Source organism: Capricornis sumatraensis, chromosome 17, assembly GCF_032405125.1.
Source record: "Capricornis sumatraensis isolate serow.1 chromosome 17, serow.2, whole genome shotgun sequence".
Lineage (NCBI taxonomy): Eukaryota > Metazoa > Chordata > Mammalia > Artiodactyla > Bovidae > Capricornis > Capricornis sumatraensis.
The window spans coordinates 48,980,894-49,000,375 of NC_091085.1; the positions used below are offsets into that span (position 1 = coordinate 48,980,894).

General features: G+C 37.5%; 1 protein-coding gene across 3 annotated transcripts in view; it reads right to left on the reverse strand.

Moving 5' to 3' along the window:
• GRIA2 (glutamate ionotropic receptor AMPA type subunit 2) overlaps window positions 1-19,072 on the reverse strand; it is a 194,177-nt gene extending 175,105 nt beyond the window's left edge. For all 3 annotated transcript variants that reach the window (XM_068990034.1, XM_068990033.1, XM_068990032.1), the window contains exons 1-2: window positions 18,985-19,072; window positions 18,295-18,435 (exon numbers count right to left, since the gene is read on the reverse strand). In XM_068990034.1, coding sequence (XP_068846135.1) covers window positions 18,295-18,435; window positions 18,985-19,072 — 229 coding nt within the window. The remainder of the gene's footprint in view (window positions 1-18,294; window positions 18,436-18,984) is intronic.
• Between the last annotated feature and the right edge of the window lie 410 nt (window positions 19,073-19,482).

Here is a 19,482-nt window from a genome sequence, read left to right on the forward strand (position 1 = left end):
CAGTTAGTGTCCACTCCCTTGGAGTTGGACATGCCATGTGAACAACTCTACCCAATGAAACGGATGAGTGGCCTGGTCCTTGTCCTAGCCAGATAATTAAACTGTTGGCTAGACAACTGCCTAACAACCCCTTACTCCCCTGCCATATTGATCTTGAATAAATAACTCATACCATTCAATGGGAAAGAATATCAAGATGGCAATGAAAATTGGGTATAAGATTGTTTTGAAAAAAGAAACATAAATGAGTAATTAATATGAAATTTGTTTTATATAACAAGAAGGATCTTTTAGTGCTGAAATATATAAAAACGCTTAAAAATAGCAATGATGCTGAGAGATTAGGCTTTTCATAGACTGTTGATAAGCTTATAAATTGGTGTGGATTTCCTTTGTGTTAATCAGAAATACTTAACTAAATGCTTGATGGCCTTTTATCCAGTAATAATACTTCAATCATCAGAAATGAGGGAAAATACATACATACATGATTTTCATTTGCAGCAATATATGGATAAAAGAAGGATACAAAAAAATCTGTAAAAATAGGACCTGACTAATTAAGCTACAGATCAATATTACAAAGCCATGAAAATCAAGTTTACACATGGCTTTACTGCCATCAAAAAGATCTGGGGATGACATTAAGTACAAAAGAATAAGGGTAAATATTAACAAATGATTATTCCTTGAGTAAAATGAATGCTGATTTTTATTTTCTTTTGTGTTTTCCACCTGAATAAGTACTTTTAGAATTAGAAGAACTGTCTACTCAGAACCTCATAAAGTTTTTATATTAATTTTGGAGGAAGATTTAAATTCACCTGAGAAACATTATGATGCACAAGCAACTTGAAAAAAACCTAGAGATAAAGAAAAGTGAATGGACACAAGACAAATATGGTTATAGAGTGCTTCGAAATTTGAATGTGCCAAAGAAAATTAAGGGCTTCCCTGGGAGCTCAGTTGGTAAAGAATCTGCCTGCAGTGCAGGAGGACCTGGGTTTGGTCCCTGAGTCGGGAAGATCCCCTGGAGGAGGAAATGGCTACCTACTCTGGTATTCTTGCCTGGAAAATCCTATGGATAGATGAGCCTGACCAGCTACAGTCCAAGAGGTCACAATAGTCAGACATGACTTAGTGACTAAACCACCACCATCAAGAAAATTAAATGGGAAAGTAAACCAAACATTGAGGTTCTTAAATCAAAACAAAAAAGTTGTTATCCACTTAGACACAAGTGTTAAGTCAAACAAACAAAAACACCAAGAAAAGCAGAAGTCATCCCTTAAAAGAGAAGAGGGTCTGTGTTCCATGGAATCTTTTAGAAAAATCTGTCTGCTTAGCATACCTTGGTCCTGCTCAACTATAAGACTAGAACTGCATTATGGACACCCTTCATGGTGCATCAGCATCTTTAGTATCCTGGCATCAGATGGCTTTTTCTTACTTTCCTCTGCCTTTAGGAATGGTATAAGAGATGAGTGAACTTGCTCAGCCGTGTCCGACTCTTTGCGACCCCATGGACTGTAGCCTATCAGTCTCCTCCGTCCATGGGATTTTCCAGGCAAGAGTGCTGGAGTGGATTGCCATTTCCTTCTCCAGGGGATCTTCCTGACCCAGGAATTGAACCCGGGTCTCCCACATTGCAGGCAGACGCTTTACCATCTGAGCCACCAGGGAAGCTCAAGTCAATGTTTGCAAAATATTCAGTTTGTTTAAAGCATAAAAAATGAACACTGTGGTTCTGCTGATGCAAATTTTTTTTCTACATTTTCACCCATGTAATATTTTTCTATTCAACAAAGGGTATTATAAATATAAACAAATGAGTAGAAACTTAAAGAAACTTAATAAAATATGTTTTATGATTTATACCTTAAATTAAGTTGCTTGATACTGGCTTTAGGGAGACCACACAACTAGTTTTTAAGACAAACTGAAGCTGCAACTATATATTAGTTAATAAAACCATGAGCATCTGAATTCCTTTACCTTTATTGCATTGCAGTCTCTAGTTTTAATATTTTATTTGTGAACCCTTGAATTTTACACTAAGTTGTCTTCAAAGTGACATTCAAAAATCAAGTAATAATCATAACCCATTATTCAAGCCTTGACATAGGTTAAGAAATACACAAACCAGCAGTCCATTTAAGTGATATTAGTACTGTAATGCAAGCCAAAAGCATAACACAGTCCTCTATTTATCCCTCTGGGCTCAGGGAACCTTCAGTCTGACATCCTTTTTGTTGATATGAGACCACGATGACACAGAAGCACAATTTATAGAGACAGCATTACTCAGGAAACAAGTACCTTATAGAAATTACGTTCCTTTGCCTGTAATAGAGTTTTAATATTATTTATTTTGTTTTCTGTATAAGTTCCTTGTTTGTCTTTAAATTCCTGAGGAACAATTTAGAATTTCTGATGGCATTTCAAATCAAGCAGGGAGGAAATTAGATTGTTTATAGGCTGTGAAATTTGGCTAAATTTATGAAAGAAGCTGTATACCTGTTTTAGTATTTATACCAAATAAATCCAGATGAAACATTCATTTTCAATCTTGAAACCAAAATAGGATGGGTATTAAATAAAAGGAATAGCAGTTCTTTTTCTTTAAAGCACCTTGAATGGGAAAAGGCTTTCTGAGCAAGGCACAAAAATCCTAAAGCAATAAAATAAAAAATCTCTAAATTTGACTACAGGAAATTTAAGAATATGATTAAAAAAATCATAAACAGATTAAAAGAAAAATGACATAAAGAACAGACTTGTGGTTGTCAAGGGGGAAGGAGATGGGGGAGGAATAGGTTGAGAGTTTGAGATTATCAGATGCAAACTATTATATATAGGATGGATAAACAAGGTCCTACTATACAGGGAACTATATTCAGTATCCCATGATTAAACCATAATGAATATGAAAGAATAAAGAATATGAAAAAGAATGCATATATAACTGAGTCATTCTGCTCTACAGCAGAAATTAGCACAACATTGTAAGTCAACTATACTTCAATTTAAAAAACTGGGTAAGATGGTGACAACTTGTGACAAGTACATATTATTTTAACAGATATCGTATCGCTAAATAATAAATAGAGCCACGACCCAAGAGAAACATGGGCAAAGAGTCTGAGCGCAAGCACACACACACACTTATATACAGAAAGGCAAATAATGTGGTGAGAAATATTTAACTTCAGTCAAAACTTATTGCTATAAATTTAAGCAGTGAAATAACAATAGCAAAGCCTAAACAAGGTCAACATTGTACACTACTCTTGAGAGCAGATGAGAGCAGGCACACTCCTATGCTTTAGGTAGGATGTACATCATGTATCTTTTTGAATATTCAGCAAAATTTTAAACGCAAACATTCTTCGACTGAGATATACCACTCATAGAAATTAATTCTGCAAACCCATCTGCACATATTATTAATACAGTCAGGAAAAGTTAGAAAGTTATCAATAAATGACAGAATAAATAACAGCAGAATACCATGTGGGAACCCTAAAGAAGGAGGAAACTGCAGATAAAAGAGGTCTCCAATTTATGTTAATATAGGAAATCAGCAAGATACAGAAAGAACATTGTGTTTATGATGCTAGCATTTCTGTAAACCACTGATGATCATTATCTGAGAGAAGTGGAATTAGAGGAGAAGAGACATAGACAGCAATTGTTATACCCCTTTTGTAAAGTTTAAAGATTACCATGAGTTACTTCTTTCATAATGTTTAAATTTCAAAACATAAACCTTTAGAATCTAAATTCTCATTTTTGCAGGTTATAAGTTTTAAATCACCCACGATACCTAAAAGCTATTGCCAACAAATATTTTAATCCTTTTATATACTTTTTTCTCTATGTTAAACCCAAATCATATTTTTCAGATATTCAAGATTTTGCCACTTGAAATTTTCAAGCTCTTAATAGTTGTGTATAGTTACAAGAGAACTAGCAAGGTGTAAGTGTCTCCAAGATGTTTCAAACTAAATTGAAGAACGTGTAGCAGAGAAGCCAAAAAAAGGAAAAATTTGCAAAATAAAATATAAATTATCATCTCCAAATGATTCAAAAATTAAAATTGCTTTTAAAGGATCTGAAATGCACACCACCATTAATATCACCAATTCCTCATTTAATCACCCCATTTTCAGCAACATATTCTAAATCAGTGTGCAAGACAATGGCTTTTTAGTGTTCATCTCTTTTATGTTTTCTTCAAAATTTTTACAATTACCATTTCTGCTCTTTACGACACTCTGATTCAAATGTAGTTCCAAGTTATAGAACAATATTTACAAATGACCTGGAAACAATGACTATTCTTCACATGCTAAAATAATAAGAAAATCATGTAGATTTTCTACTGGATTAATTGCTTCTACCTTTGCCATAAAAATAATTCTGCATCCATGAATAATTTCCAAAATGGAAACTTATCCTGTTCTTTGTTACCTGAGACATGACCTAGAAGACTGGCGTTAAACAGGTATCTACTAAAGTTTGAGAAACGGTAAAAAAAGAGAATCCTGCGATGGATTTTGATACATGCAAGCAACGGGGATGGAAGCATCCCGAAGACAAGCATTTGACTTTTTTCCCAATGTTTCCCACTTCAGGCCCAAATCCAAAGTCACCAATACAACATATCTTATAAACACATGCCTTTGCTTTAAAACAGAAATTTTGACCCAAGTCCTTACCACCCTATATGTAAGAGTCTCCACGTTGCTGTTTTCTGCAACACGAGGAAGGCTCAGAATAAGGAAAGTCAATGCAGAGTAAGGGAGTGAATGGTTTATAAACGAGGAAAATATTTAACTCATTCATGGGACTTCCTTACTGATTCAGTTCAGTTCAGTCGCTCAGTCGTGTCCGACTCTGCGACCCCATGAATCGCAGCACGCCAGGCCTCCCTGTCCATCACCAACTCCTGGAGTTCACTCAGTCACATCTATCGAGTCAGTGATGCCATCCAGCCATCTCATCCTCAGTCGTCCCCTTCTCCCCCTGCCCCCAATCTCTCCCTGCATCAGAGTCTTTTCCAATGAGTCAACTCTTCACATGAGGTGGCCAAAGTACTGGAGCTTCAGCTTTAGCATCATTCCTTCCAAAGAAATCCCAGGGCTGGTCTCCTTCAAAATGGACTGGTTGGATCTCCTTGCAGTCCAAGGGATTCTCATGAGTCTTCTCTAACATCACAGTTCAAAAGCATCAATTCTTCGGCCCTCAGCCTTCTTCACAGTCCAACTCTCACATCCATACATGACCACAGGAAAAACCCTTAGTGATTACATCTCCTCAAAAACTCTTTTTCCATTCTCCAAAGAAAGTAATCTCTGAACAAGAAACTATTTGAAAATTTTTCAATTTCAAGACCTTTCTGACAGACAAGGAACGGACAAATAGCCTCCCTTATTCACACTGAGGCAGGAACTTCCTGGGAAAGTGTGAAAGGGCCTCTCGACCAGCAGTAAGAGGCAGAGGACTGATCCACAGGGAAGAAGCCACAACAGGAAGAGCCAGTCCCAGGTCTGATGTCATCCTCATCATGGAGAACAACCACCATCATTCTTATTTGTGCGTATTTATTAGTATTCTAAAAATGAAAACAATAAAGCTCTAGTCTCCACTATTAGCTCAAATGGTTGTATTAAAGAAGCTCATTAATTTGAAAATTACACAGCAAGCTCTATTAGATCTCCGTAGCTACTTCCCTTCCATGAATCTACAAGCATGGAGCTAAGTGTATATAATTAATGTGCACTCAGGGGACTGGAAATCAGTGAAATTAGCAGCATCAATCTCTGTGTTATATAGGGCAGTGATTACCCTCTGAATCTGACAATTTCATTAGGAGGCAGGTATTATAATAACCTCCCTTTTACAGGGGAAGAAAGAGAATTAGAAAGTTACACGACACAAAGTCACACAGCTGGTAAATTTTGGAGCCATCATATCACACCCAATCTGCTTATTTTAATACACTGGCTACACTGCCATCCGACATTGGAAAAATTCTGACTCAGGCTGCAGCAGACGTATTTACTCTTTCTTAATGATTGTTTATTGATTTGTGAAGAAATATTAATATTCTAAATCCTGCAAGAAAGAAAGCGGGACGAAAGAAAGAAGAAAAGAAGAAGGGAAGCAGGTCTCCATTCTTCCAATTATTTTGTCATTGAATTTGGTTTTCTTCAAAATACATTTTAAGGCTATGATTTAGTAAGCATACATATTTAAACTATAAAATCAGACGCCTATGTGTAATTTTCATTATCAAACTTTACTTTATAGATACCATTATTATTCCAAAGTTGTTAGAAAGGATAGAAAATTTTATAAATGCTAAGTAATGTAGTTTTCATTGCTTTACCTTACAAGATGGGAGTTAGAAGTTAGACTTGAATTCTGTCTTTTGATTTCAGAAACCATGCTCTTACCCAATTCCATTCTACTTCTTTCTTGAAGAAGGCCAAGATTTTCAGCAGAGCATTACCATGTTTACCAATTTTCTTACTTTTCAGAATTGGATTTCTCTGTTTCAATAAAACAGTATGCACACCTGTTTTGCATAATAATGCCCAGTGCATTTTTAAACATTTTTTTCAGCAATTACAGTGTAAGCTTACAACTTCACCTTCTTTAGATTCTCAATATCCATAACAGAGACAACCACATAGTAGATGTTAAAATAGTACATTTTTTCCTAAAAGAAGTTTCCCCAGAGCTGGGCCAAAGTAGTCATCCAGCCAGTTGGTCTAATGAGGACTGAGGGTGGGCATTCCAGGCAGAGTCTTGAGTTCTTCCACTTGATGCCTGCAGCTGAATTTCTAAAACCTGGCCAAGATCTTGCCTCTGATTAATTCCAGTTCAGCAGCTAAGCAAGAAGGTTCGATCACTAGAGTGGATGCAACAGACAAGAGGAGCAGCACAATGGTAGGGGCACAGGAAACCTGTCCTCCTCAAGTGGGAGGTTCACAGAAGCTCAGCTCAACTCTCTTGAATGAGCACAACCTTTCCTGGCAAGCAACGCCCAGCAAAACCTCAAATGTACCCAGCACTTACATTTCCAGGAATTTCCCCACAGATACACATCCACAAACAGAGGTAAAAGTATAAAAGAATGATCGCCAGAGCAATAGTTGTAGGAATGAAAAATAATGGGGAAAAATCGAAATGACCAAAGCAAGGAAACTTAAGAAAGAGAATACTAAGCAACTATTTTTTTTAAACGTGGTGGTGTGTGCTTTTATGTTTTTCTATAGTTAAAAGTGAAAATAGTAAGTTAAAATCAAATAGGCACATATGCAAAAATAAAGAAGTAAAAGAAGTTCCCCACAAATTTAACGCAGGTTAGAAATAACTCACTTAAATTTGCTTTCTCATCTGGAAATGAATATAATAATAATTTCATTTATCCTATAAACTGCAGAGAGCTACAGTGAAGACCAAACAGCTATGAAAGTGTTTTGAAAAGATAAAAGTTATATGTAAATGTAAAGTTACCAAATACATAAGCTCTCTGAAGGCAATGATCTCTATGTTGTTCTCCTCCACTGATCTGAGCACACTCTTCCATTCACTGTAAAGGGCTGAGATACAGGAAAGAAGGGCATATTGGGATCACTTATGACAAACTATCCAAGGCACTGATTTTCTCATTTAAACCCCCAATAATGACATCTACATGATGAGGAAACAGCCTTATTCCACAAAGAGAAAATAAAACATGTTTTATGTCACAAAGCTACAAATCATATTCAAACCCTGGTTCTAAAGCTTGTATTCTCTCATCTGCTTTTCATTTAAATAGATATAATTTGATTAATTAGGTGAAATAAACCATGAGGAATCTAAAATGTGCAGTTAGACAATGTGTGGACGTATCTTAATTATGTGCTGCAAGATTCACTGGGGATGAAAGAGCTCCAGATTATTGAACATCCGCATGGAAGTGGCATGTGACAAAAGAAAAGATGTGATACTGCTTGCGTTTCAGCATCTCAGCTTTTGAAAACCATTCTCCTCTTCAATGCATTAAACATATCCTTAAGTGACTTATGTGGTTTGCTTCGTTGGTTTCTCCTTTGTCACCAAACAGGCCTGCCCTGGTGTACAAGAAACAGAAGATTCCAGCAAGAAACTAGAAATGCATTTTCTTCTGTCCTCAACAAGTGCTTATCTAAACCACTTTCTGTATTGGGGTCTTCAAAGATTAGTGGATAAAGTCCACTAATTACAATGCACTTAGATGCACCAAACACATAGTCTTTTATGCCTATTCTCTATTTTCAAAATAGTCCTATAAAATATGATTCCTTTTTACAACGGTGGAAACAGACTTAGACTGCATTAAACTTGTCCAGTGTCACACATCTAACAGCAAGATCAGAATTTCATTCCAAGTTCAGATCTGACTAATGCTACTTTGTGTCTCACAATACCATGGCTGCAAACTACAAAGAATCAATGTCTTTTATTTTCATACACAAAGCACTTCCACATTTATCATTAAGATGATGATTTTGACCTGGCTGTGTTCTAAGAGATAAAGGAAAAAACTGAAACTCTTGATACTTCCTCTGAATTCTTGCCTCTGTTCCTAAAATTTCCTCTTCACATGAAAATTAGTAATAACATTGCAAACCAGTAAAAACTAAAACAACAACAATAGCAACTGATAAAACAAATAAAGCTACAAATAGTAAAGTGCTTGGAAATCATAAAGTTCAATATCTCCATTTCACACATAAACTAAAAACAAGATTGAAATTTTTCAATCCCTTCCAAACAAAGGATAAGACATAAATAAATTTAAAACTCATGTTCTAAATTGAACTGTGTTTTTCAAGAAAAACTAGCAAACACACACTTCCTACCACTCCTGGAGATTGGCACTTCCAGGACTTTCTTTGCTAAATTCTTGTGAGGAAGAGAGACTTTTTTATTTTAAAGAGAAGCCCCTCTCCCACTTGAGAATTGCAAGAGCTACTTCTGTGGTAGCTGGATTATTGAAAACAGACAATCCCTTAAAATCTGCAATTCCTAACAAATAACTTACATGAAGCCTTTAAAGAATATCTTTAAAATACTCCAAATGAGTGCCACTAAAATGTAGATGACAATATTTCCCAGTATGTCGATAAAACTCGATTCCCCTTTCCTGATCATCCTTATTCTTCAAATTGAAACTGCTCATTATGTCCTGCATTTCAGCCCCAAACTGTGCTTTAATGATTTTTTGCATAATTAATCTTAATGACTAAAACTTACATATTGTTCGAGAAGTATCATTAATTTTGTTAAATATTCTTGTAAGACATGCTGACACATTTTAATATATACCAAGGATTGTTAAAACTATTATCCAGATGTTAAAGAACAATAAATCACCACCAGAATACAATCAAAAAGACAAACTTTTCTGTGTTCTGCAAATAAACCCTATCAGTTGATGTGTTCCTATAATGTCTCAAGAACCCCATATAGGAGGTATAGTTTATTATAACTCATAAATTCAAATTCTAGTAGTATATTTCTTCCACATTACATATTTTAGCTACAGTGTTTTAGTACCTCATGATTAACAAGAATCACTTTTTTTTTTACCAGCCCTGAATAATAAAGTGCCTGAAAGTGGTGTTTTTGCCTATAAAAGATCCAGAATGCTTCTTTTCTTTCTTGTCTCCCTCTGGAAGCAGGGATGGGGGAGCCTAGTGGGCTGCCGTCTATGGGGTCGCACAGGGTTGGATATGACTGAAGCGACTTAGCAGCAGAAGCAGCAGCAGCCAGCTGTATCCATCAAAAGTAATATTATGATAAGAATTCATTGTTTTGTACTAGCTCAGTGGTAGTGTAGAAGCCTGACTGCAGACAGGCAAACTAAAGCAAACACCAGGTAAAGAAGACGCTTAAACCAAGAGAGAATGAAAAGAAAAAAAAAATTTTCAGTTCCAAATTCCTACTCCTTTGCCTACTACACACCAAGTTACACTGCCTCTCAAAGATTTTCCTGTTTGTCCATGGCACCAGCACTACACTTAAAGAAATTTTTCATTTTCAACTTACAATGAAGAAAAATATTTTTTTTTCCCTTTTGGAAAAAAATAATTATTTCAAAATGCTCAACCTATCTTTTTATTCTTGTATAAGTAATAAAAAATATATAATCACATGGCTGACATAGTCTTACTGCGGTGGACCAAATGCTAATGCAAGGGAAATTGTAAAATGAAGACTAATTCTGAAAGAGAATAGTATTTTAATGCAAAACCTTAGTATAAGCTGCAAAAGCTTTACGGTCTGAGAAAACCTTTTCTTAAATTATGTAACATGAGTTTCAGTCAATTTTATGCTGAAGTTAGATATGACTGATATTCTGCTACAGGGATGAAGAATTAGGTAACATTTATTCTGATTTCATAATAAGGATAGGTATACTGAGATTATACAAATAGATTTCTATCATTTCCATCAATATCATTTTGTATTTATAAAGATTAGACTAAAAATATTTGCATTGAATTGCACATTCTGAGGTTCACTGAATTTCAATCAGAGTGTAAGAATTAGAGTAGCATAAAGTAAGTGAATATCACAGTAGTTATAGATCGAAATTAATGTTACACAAAGGGTAAATAGCTCAGTAGAAATATGATGCCCTATTCAAAGTATTATAGACACACTAGAATGCAGGCATTCTGAAAGAATTAACAGAAAATCATGGTATATAATATCCTGGGGATGGGGATGGGGGGGGAGACTAAGATAATTTTGTGGCTATTCAAGGAAATGTGTACAGTCATGTTTTGCGAAAATTCAAACAAAAATGGATGACCGACACTCCCACAGCCCTCAGAGTACTGAGAATTGAATCCTGTATGCTAACCATTGCAACACGGCTTCTGCATCATCCCAACATTTCTTTCAGCGAAGCATTTTAACACAGAGCAACGTAGTTGTAGGGGAAAAGATAATAACTTTGAACATATCTAACTTGTAGATGAAAATGAAAAATGCATCACAACTCTATCTGAATAAGATTGGAGGCAGATGCCAAAGAAATTGTTTCTTATAAAATCCGAATTGTAGAGTAATAACAATATTCTGAATTTAATAAATATAATTCTATACCATGAAATTCTGCTATATGAAGTCTCTTTAATAGATTAAAAATCATGACGCATACAAAGCCAACAGTGGCATGACCCTGACTTTAAGAAAGGCATATTTTCATTCTCCATGTTAATTTTAAATGTTTCTATGAATTGTAATAATAAAAAATGACAAGATACTTTGAATAGTAACCAAAAATAACAGGTTTTAGACTACTAACAAACACCACTGTAAGAAGCAGATTCCTTTTTTTCCAAAATTAGTGAAATCTTTTTTGAAAAATATTTTTATTGCTAGAAAAATTTAAAATTATGGGTGATTTTGAGATTTGAGAATGTAGATTTTAATTCAACAATGATTTTTCCTATCCTATTGAAGAGGCATAGTCATTTAAGACATTTGGCAATGAGTTTTTCAGATCATTAGAGAAAATCTCAGCAATTCTGAATGAAAATTGGCATAATAAAAAAAATCTGGTATTTCAATTTTGTTTGGGGAATCTTCAGTAGAACTCAATTAAAGAAGAAAGGAAATACATTTATCCACTGGCCACTAGCATCCCAATAAAATGTTTAAATCTACTATTAATACAAGATTTTAGCTCTTTGTAATATATCCTCTGCTTACTTAAAAAAATAAAAAACATTTCAATTTAAGTTTACTTCCTTGTAGTAGCACTTGCTGTGCAGATTAAGCACTTTCGCTGACTTTTTAAAAGGGAAAAGAAGAACAGAGGAAGAGGGGGGAAAAAAAAGCGCACTCTTTGAAAAGTCAACCATACAGCACCACCTGATAGAATAACCAGGAAACAACCGGTCTTCTACTACCTTCCCGAAAATGGTCAGGGCTCCAGGAAGCTTGAAAGGTGGTTTTGGGAAGAAATTCCAAGAAGATACAGGCTCTGACATGAATCAGCATTCTACTGTCTTAATGTCAAGGTGCAACGACCCCTTCACTATAAAGGCTTGATATGAAAGGGAAAAGCCCCAGACTTCTCAAGTCAGTATGTGGAAGTCTGCAAGACCTCAAAAAGCAATAATAGTATAAGAGTAAATCCCGATTACTACTAAATTCCTATAGTTTCATATACTCATTTTTAGTTAAATATTCAGTTTCTCATATCTTAAACTGAGTATTTCAACCAATGCCATTTTTTAAAATTCTGTTGAGTATAATGTCTGATTTTCCTAAAATTCTCTTGTGATACTTGGAGTTTGAAAACTTAACTACAAAAAAAAAAAATCCAACAACAAATTAATTATTCTTATATTTAAAGAGCTATTTTATTTTTCGTAACCTCCAATTGATTTTAATCAAAGATTTAACCTCAGGTTATAAGGTATTGTGTCTGGTACACTACAAATTCTTATGATTGCTTAAGAGCATCCAAGTTGATTCTGGTTGTATGAAAATTTTTGCATACATTAAAACATGTAACTCTAGGCTTTGGTAATTATCTTGATAGAATAATAAAACATGATAGCCTACCCAAACTATAGCTACTCACAATCCATAATTACAATATAATTACACACACAGAAAAATTCATGCAAAGTGTAACAAATTTAGCAAGCATCAATGTGATGAACACAGATATACATCTCAATAATTCATGACTAAAATGCAATGATAAGAAATACACCTTAAAATAATACCTGAAGGATTTACTGTATAATACAGGGAACTATAATGAATATTTTATATTATATAGGTTATTTTAACCTATATAATTGGTTTTAATATAAAAGCAATATTTTATATTATATAGGTTATTATTTTATAATAACCTCTAAGGGAAAATAATCTGGAAAAGGATACATACATATATTTATCTGAATTACTTTACTGTACATATGAAACTCTGGAGAAGGACATGGAACCCCACTCCTGTATTCTCACCTGGAGAATACCATGGACAGAGGAGCCTGGGGGGCTATAGTCCATGGGGTTGTAAAGAGTCAAACAAAAGTGAAGCAACTTAGCATGCATGCATGCACATATAAAACTAACACAACATTGCAAATTAATTATACTTCAATAAAATAAATATACTCAATAAAATAAATAGATAAATAGATTACACCTGAAGAATCAAGGTTAAAAAGCCAAAAAATATACTTTTAGAATTCTTTCTTCCAAGAGTATATAATCAATGCTATTCCTGAATTTCTTTATGAATCAAATTCACAAGGATATTTAAGATAGTCTATTTAAAAAATAAAAAATAAAAGGCAGTGGGAGTTACTTTTCAAATACCTCATTTTAAATGAATTTTTCTAAAACAGATGCCACTTATACATATTTTTTCAATTTCTCTAAATAAATGTGTTTACAATGTTTCAAAGGGTATTCAGTGTGCGCAACAGTTTTATGAAAGAACTATGTTTTCTCCAACATCTCCATCTACTGGCTTAGAGAAAAAGCAGATTTTTATCTGATATTTCTTTAAATTTAATATTTTTACAATTTATTTTTCATGAAATTGAAATATCAAAGTATTAAATTATTTTAAATAGATTAATAGCTATTTGTCAGTCATTCATTAAAAGATAGGAACAATTTTGAAGAAGACATTTAAAAATTTTAATTCCAAAGCCCTATGTGATCAAATATGTTCATAACTCTTTTAGACAATTTTATTTTAACCAAGTTTTAATACTAAGCACAACATTAAAGTTTATCAAAACTTTTTAGAATGTAAAAATGTTTATTATTTCCTAAAACTTGTTGATTTTGTGAACCTATATACAATATGTGCTGCTGCTACTAAGTCAGTAAGTCATGTCCGACTCTGTGCGACCTCATAGATGATAGCCCACCAGGCTCTCCCATCCCTGGGATTCTCCAGGCAAGAACACTGGAGTGGGTTGCCATTTCCTTCTCCAGTGCATGAAAGTGAAAAGTGAAAGTGAAGTCGCTCAGTTGTGTCCAACTCAGCGACCCCATGGACTGCAGCCCACCAGGCCCCTCTGTCCATGGGTTTTTCCAGGCAAGAAGTACTGGACTGGGGTGCCATTGCCTTCTCCACAATATGTGCATATCACATCTATTATTTTCATAAAAATATTGACTGTAATAAATTGATTTTGTAGAAAAGCTATTAGAATATCATCACATCCTCAGACCAAACTGCTTAGACAAGACCCAGTGGCAGTGTACAGGGAAGGCCTCCAGGCCCATAAGGATTTGAAAACTATAGGAAAGAGAATTAAGGGGAAAGGTTAGGGGAAAATGAGTTGATATAGGAATAGCATTCATTTATTCTCTGATGACTAGAAGGTACTCAACAAACACTGAAGCTGAAGTGGGAGGTGAGAAGAAGGAAAGGAGCAAGCAAGGAAAGAATTCTTGAGGCCCATCACTGGTTTAACTGTTGAACATCGGATGCTGAGTTACCTATTTTTCTGGTTTCATGGACTTTCTCATGTTGAAGTCTTAAGTTGAAGCAGGCTTGAGGGGGAAGAAAAATAAAACCTTAGTAGGCTCTCAAGCTAAGAAGAAAGAAGGAAGAAAGGAAATGGGGAGGGAGGCAGAAAAAGGAGAAGGCAAAAAACTGAAAATCTGTCTTTATTTCCTCAGGTACCATGGAAACAAATGGGAACAAGTAGGTACTTGAATTATCCCACTGTGACTGTGAAAGAGGGCGTGGGAGGGAGTTCAGAGCCTGCACAGCATTTACTGGGTTCAGAATGTAATGACTTCATTTCATTTGCAAAACCTTAACCCATTCAGTGGGTCCTGCCATGTCAGTCTCAGCATTCCCAAAACAGCCTTTCCATCTCAGGAATACAATTAAATTAGCAAACTAAAGTCTTTGCTATTTTACAATTATACTGTTAAGATTCACAAATTTACTTTCTTAATACATTAAATTTATATACTACACTTAGGGTTAAATTTACCCTATGGGATTTTTATGTTTTAACTCAGAGGAAGGGCAAGCTATTTTATGAAAGCTGACTGATGATACATATTTTAATGGTAGAATTATGAAGTAGAATTCCTTAGATTTCTGTAGGAAGTGGGAGAAAGTCAGGTTGGTTTCCGCTACCTACATGTTTGACACTGCTGCTTCCACTTCATAAAGGAAAGAATCAAGGATTCCCCTGATTGAGGAGCCAAGGAAACAAAGGCTAAGCACTGGAGAAAATGCCTTGAGCAGGATTTAAGTGATCAAGACTCATCTTTAATAAATTCGGTATCAGAGATTTCCACTCATTTCTGGACTGTTCACTTTGTGAGTGCATTTTATATGTTAGCATCTCTCCCTCTGGAAAGAAATAAAATAATTTTAGACTCTCTATTACTCTTGGTTTAAAAAGAAGAAAAGAAGGATACAAACACTCCATTTCATTTTGCAAACTCTGTATTGTAAAATTCCTAAAGGAATGAAGAAATTGAGCCACAAAAATTTTAGGTGCCGGTAGATGAGTTAATGTCAACTCCAGAAAATTCTATTCAGAGTGATACAATTTTTTCTTCTGTAACTAGTTCTATTCAGCAATCAGTAAGATTGCTTATAGCACAGGAGTTGCAGAGGCCATGGTTCTGAATTCCCATGCCAGAAACTTGAAAATACATTCAGATCCTCACTGTCATTATTTTAGTGTCATTGAATAATCCATGCAGGAGTAACTTTGCGACATGGAGACATGCAGTCTTTTATTTCAGCTCTATTTTCTGAGAAACACAAAATATCCATGCAAAATGAAGATTTGATTTGCCCATTTTCTTAGAATTGGGCTTTCCTTGTGGGTAGCTGGTAAAGAATCCACCTGCAATGCAGGAGACCTGGGTTCAATCCCTGGGTTGGGAAGATCCCTTGGAGAAGGGAAAGGCTACCCACTCCAGTTTTCTGGCCTGGAGAATTCCATGGACTGTATAGTCCATGGGTTCGCAGAGTCTGACACAACTGAATGACTTTCACTCCACTCACTTGGATGGTTTAGAATTGTCAAGCAAATTAAATTTTGTCTCTGTTTTTCTAATGAAATCCGTCTCTTATTACATGGATGTATCCATTCTGTGGAACTTTATGTATTTATATCTGTGTTTAATATGTGTATATTTTCTGCCTGTGTATCTTATTTCAATAAGATACATTAAATAAATTATTCAAAATATTGAGACTGAGGACCTAAACTAGTCACTTAACCTTAACTAACCATAATCTTGAGTCTTTACAAGCCCCAACACAGTCATTCAGCATTCGGAATGAGGAAATACTCATTTCCTTCAGTGGACCTAACTCCTCTGCTCTCAGCCAGGCCCTGGCATAATTCTCACCAATGAATGAACTTCTACATCATTGACTGTTTTCAAAACATAGAGATATCGATTCTTTTCACCTAGTTTTTAAAACCTAAATCCTCCCAATAATCCTAGTCTTGCGTTAGGTTCATTACTTTCCACAGCATTTTCACATTAATATACAATTACAAACAGTTGGATATTTAGACCACTTGTGTCTAAAACTCACAATTCAGAGGGGGAAAAAAACTGGAGACCTGGTATCAATTCAAATGAATAATCTAATTCTGGTAGATAAATAGGTCAAATTATAAAGGACTTCAAAAATTAAACTACAGCTGGTTTCTTTGTGTATTTACACGCTAAAATTTTTCAAGATATTCTTACATTCTTTTAGGAAGATTTTTTTTTAACTTAAAATTTACTTAAGTCTCAGTCTCTCTTCCTCCCACTTCCTTCCCATCATGCCCAGTTCCTTTTCTCTCCTGGAATCAACATGTGAAAAAATATATACAGTGCTGAAATCTTAAATATGCTTTCATAAACAGTTGAATTCTAAGCATCAAACAGCTCCATAATAATGACCCCTGTTCTATCAGACAGTTGTTTCATTCCTTCATTCATTTGGCTGATGGCAGTTTCAAAACGAGCTGAGGGTGTTCCTGATACTACAATCAAGCTAACCCATGGAATATACGATTAAAGCTCAACATGGGGACGTGGGATGATAACCAGTTGTTTGTCTAACGTGGGGACACTGCAGTTGGGATTTTTCGGTGGTAATTTTCCGCTCAGTCCTTTACAGGGAAGCCAGAGTGGGAGGTGAACCATCTGCAAATCCCCCCGCGAAACTGTCAACTCTGAAATAAACACCAAGAACATCAAGTCAGAAAGGAGTCGCCTCAACCTAGTCGCCAGGGCAGGATACCAGCTGCCGGCAGAGGGCAGGGGGTCCGGCGGTAGCCGCGCCGCCCACGCCCGATCGGGGGTGGCCGCGCCTGGACCCGGGCCAGCCGGTCTTTCCACTGAACCGTGCGGAGACTTAATTGCTTGAATCCTATTACTTTGAAGCCTGGATGTAGCTTCGCGGCGGGTCCCCAAGTACTGCACGCCGCGCTGGGACTAACAGGATGGCTGCGAAGACTAAAATGGCTGATCAGCTGGCTACTTCTCCAGATTCCAAACTCGGCGCATGCCACCTCTTTCAAGTCCTTTTCCTCTCGCATCCTCTGTGGGAGCCCCGCGACTTGAGAACAAAGCCCCCGGCCAGCGAGGGCCCACGGTGCCCGGCACACGATCGCCCCGGGACTCAGGCTGCGGCGCCTGGGGCAGCGAGGAAGGACTGTACGGGTTCCCCGGCCTGCGTCAGCCTCGCTGCACCCCTCGGTGGGCCTTATGTAACGACCCCAAGCCGACTATGGGACCAGTGTGACAACTTGTCCCGTCTCGGGGCAGAATACAGGCTCGCGGGGTTCACGCAGTGACCCGGAGGGAGGCCTGCCGATTTCACCCCGGAGCCGGGGCATCTACCCAGCAGCCCGACGGCGCGCCCTGGGGCACCGCGTGTTCCCCTCGCGCGGGGTGCCACCAGGCCAGCAGGGGAAGGAGGCTTCTTTTGAAGACTCCAGCCGAGCCAAGACCCCCGGAACCTAAGGAAGCCCCTTCGATCTCCAACATCCACCCCCCTCCCTAGTGCGCACACTCTCCCCTGGTTCTCGCTTCCTCTTCAGCCCCCAACTCTCAGCCAGCGGGGGTCCCCGAGAACGCAGCCACTTTCTCCCGACGCCGTCACACGCACGCGCGTGTGCAGTCACTACACCCGCACACTGACACGCAGAAACACACACACACACACCAGCCCGCTTTCCGCGTGCGGCGCCCAAAAGGGCATGAATATTCATTACTCACAAGCGTTGGTGACTGCGAAGCTGTTGGCTACCTCCAAATTGTCGATGTGGGGTGTCAGTCTGAACTCCGAAGTGGAAAACTGAACCATCCCTACACGAAATGCACTGTATTCCTGATCGGCGCCCCTGGGAAACAGCCCCCCTGCAAGGAACAAACACCAAGCAAGGAGGACAGTGTCAGTGCCCGAAAGAAGGAGAGGAGCCCGCTAGCGGGGGACTGCCCAGGAGTCCCTGGTTAACGTTAATAGGACGAATAAACACATCCCTGGACCCGGGCAACAAGGGAGCTGGGGTGGATATCCAAAGGGTATAGACCAGACACGGAGGGGATCAAGACACGAAGGAGCTCGAGGGTCAGGTGGGTGGCCAGAAACGTTCTCCTCCCCTGGTGATCACAAGCTGTGCATTCAGACCCCTAGAGATTCTGAACAAACGGGAAAATGTTGTTAAGGCGAAATGAATAAAATCTGGGGGTTCGAAAAGAGAACACCTTTCCCTCTGTTGTGTCAGAGACACAGTCTTTTGCCTTTGCTTTATCCTAAGAAAAACATGTATATTTTAGGCAGTTTAAATCTGGAATGCAGTCAAGGTATGACATAACTCTACATGACATGAATTAATTTGTCCATCGTGAACAAAGATTACCACCAAATTATGCACAATTCAAAAGCAGAGCACAAAGGGTACCTACCTATCTGTATGCTGTTAGAAGAGACACCAAAAATCAGTCCCCACAAAACAGGAGAAAGGAGGACAGATATATGCATAATCTTTTGCATTTCCAAGAAAAGTAGAGCATCCACAAAATACCCTTTCTTTCTTTTTTTTTTTTTTTCCTTTTCCTCCTCTTCCTTCTTTGGCCGTTTTCCTGGGCAAATTAGATCCTCTGCATTTTGAGACAGCAATTTAGCACCAAGCTGCTAAAAACCAGAAGTGGAGGCAGAAGAATCCCTATTTCCAGGTCCTGCGGGTGGCTGCCGCCCTGCGCCCCGCGCCTGCTCCGAAGTCCGGAGGACCGGCTAGATGCAGTTTCCAGCAGGCTGCCGCTGTGGTCCCAGCGCCTCGGAACACTCAGCACCCTCCCATGCGCTCACACACTCACCCTCGCGCGCTTCTCCCTCTCCCCTCTCTCACACGCGCGCGCGCGCACACACACATACACACACACGGACACACGCGAGTCACAGAC